Genomic DNA, 2,278 nt, shown 5'->3' with positions numbered 1-2,278 from the left:
CGTAACGTGTTAAGTTTTTGTTTGAACCTGAAATGTTTGCCGTCATATTAACAAGTCATGAAGGACTTCCTAAATATGGAATGACGCAAAAAAAAGACCCTTTTGTATCCGTGTTATGTATTAATTTTTATTGGTTACATTAACTAGGGAACCATTTATTGTTAGAACGACGAATCCTTCGTATTTACGCCATGTGTCAACCTTTCTACATGTTACATTTCTTTAAGTAACGTGTTAATGCATCAAATTCATAAGACATCTGTAGTAGGGAGGGGTAAAACGCCCTCTATCCTCCTCCTCCTTATTCTTCTTCTTCTGGCCCAACCTCCTTCCAACTTCAACGTCTTCTCCACAACGCTTGGAGACATTTCAGGACTCAAAACACCCCTCAAAACGCAAGGGGGCGGTGTTCCCAGTGTTTTGGGTGCGTTTCCCTTCCAAAATGCTCCACTATGGGTGGCGTAAGCTAAAAGTATTTATTAAGGTGATAGATTATAGAATAGTCTAAAAGTTTTTTTTAAAGGTCAACAAACAGAGAATTGTCTAGGTATTTCGTACGGGTGGCTCAATGGCTCAACAAACTGAAGATCACAAATATCCCAGTTTCCTTAATTGAGTCACCTATAGGGATGAGCTCGGGATGGTACTACCGACCGGTACCGATCCCGAAAATCCCGATTAGAAATTCAGAATTATTTGATACCGATATTTCATACAAAATTTAGAAAATACCAGTATTATACTGAACCGAACAGAGCCTATACCATTATTATAAGTATTGTTACCAGTACCAAATCGATAAAAGTAACGACATCGCTAGTCACACGTACATTCCTCCTCCAAAAAGTTAATAAATTTTTATTCACCTAGACTACGTCATTTTTGTTGTCCTTAAACCTGATTGATACTAGATTACGTCAACGACAAACAACATGAATTCAGACCGAACCTCTTCAGATTTGCTTCTAACTACTTCAGACCAAACCCCTTTCAACTTAGGTAATATCTTTCTTTCCCTCTTTCCTTTATTTAATTAATACTAATTATTTAGCTTTACCAGTACCAATTTCAGATCCAGTTTAATTGCATATTCATCATCACTGTAATTAATTAACCCAATGAATCTAACCAATCGAATGGATGAAGAACACCAATCTCTAACCTTTATGGAAACCGATATCCTAAACCCTAACCCCAATTCATCCTATCTAACCTTCGGCAACACCAGACCCAAGGGCAGAAAGGTCAATTCACCCTGGCCCCGAATGAAATGGTCCGATACCCGAGTCCGGTTGTTAATTCAGGTTGTAGCCTGCGTCGGGGACGATGATGTTAATAATGTCGGTGATGCTGCGGGTTCGAGTCGAAAATGTTTACATAAGAAGGGGAAATGGAAGACGGTGTCGAAGATCATGGTAACGAAAGGCTGTAAAGTGTCGCCGCAGCAGTGCGAGGATAAGTTTAATGATTTGAATAAGCGGTTGAATGATATTTTGGGCCGAGGGGTGTCATGTCGAGTGGTGGAGAATCCGGCGTTGATGGATTCGATGCCGAGGTTAACGGTTAAGATGAAGGAAGATGTGAAGAAGATTTTGAGTTCGAAGCATTTGTCTTTTCCGGAGATGTGTGCGTATCATAATGGTCAAAGGATCCCGAATTGTGACGAGGTGGATGCTAGTGTTGGGCAACGTGGGTTAAAAGAGAGCGTCGTGGTTCATAGTTCGGATACTGATGATGACGATGACCATGATCATGATGATCATGACCATGATGACGACGATGATGATGATCATGATGATGGTGAACGGGTGATGGTGAAGAATAGGTTTCGTGATGAGATGAATGAGTTTTTTGAGGATGTTAATAACTCGAAGGCGCAGAAGAAAGAGTGGGTGAGGAAACGAATGTTGGAGTTGTGTGAGCAACGAGTCGGGATTGAGAGTGAAGGGTTTGAGATGGAGCAGCGAAGGTTTAAGTGGGAAAGGTTTTGTGACCGGAAGGACCGAGAGCTTGAGGTTGCGAGGCTGGAGAATGAACGGTCGATGTTGTAGAACGAGCGGATGGTGTCGCAGCTAAAGCATAGGAATCAGGTTGTTGAGTGTGATTGATATAAATATGTATTTTGAAATGGTTATAAGTTTGTATCATTTTTGTTGTTCACTTAACTATAGGTTATATGAACCTTTAATAGTTATATACTTTTGATGGGATTGTTATTGTATGATATATAATATATCTCATTCATGTATTGTATTTGTGGTGACAACCTGCATTTGGA

At 40.2% G+C, this 2,278-nt stretch overlaps 1 protein-coding gene across 1 annotated transcript; it reads left to right on the top strand.

Moving 5' to 3' along the window:
• Positions 1 to 1,136: 1,136 nt before the first annotated feature.
• LOC143615173 (uncharacterized) lies at positions 1,137 to 2,051 on the top strand. The gene has a single exon (XM_077088370.1). The coding sequence runs from the start codon at positions 1,137 to 1,139 to the stop codon at positions 2,049 to 2,051; it is 915 nt and encodes a 304-aa protein (XP_076944485.1).
• Positions 2,052 to 2,278: the final 227 nt, after the last annotated feature.

Source organism: Bidens hawaiensis, unplaced genomic scaffold (assembly GCF_021521415.1).
Source record: "Bidens hawaiensis isolate Kalapana, Puna unplaced genomic scaffold, B.hawaiensis_p1.1 tig00041925_1, whole genome shotgun sequence".
Lineage (NCBI taxonomy): Eukaryota > Viridiplantae > Streptophyta > Magnoliopsida > Asterales > Asteraceae > Bidens > Bidens hawaiensis.
Note: the sequence above shows the minus strand (reverse complement) of the source record. Positions and strands in the feature narration are given on the sequence as shown.

Bases quoted from the DNA above. Each gene is read 5' to 3' on its own strand.
- LOC143615173 (XM_077088370.1), top strand. From the start codon at position 1,137: ATGGATGAAGAACACCAATCTCTAACCTTTATGGAAACCGATATCCTA.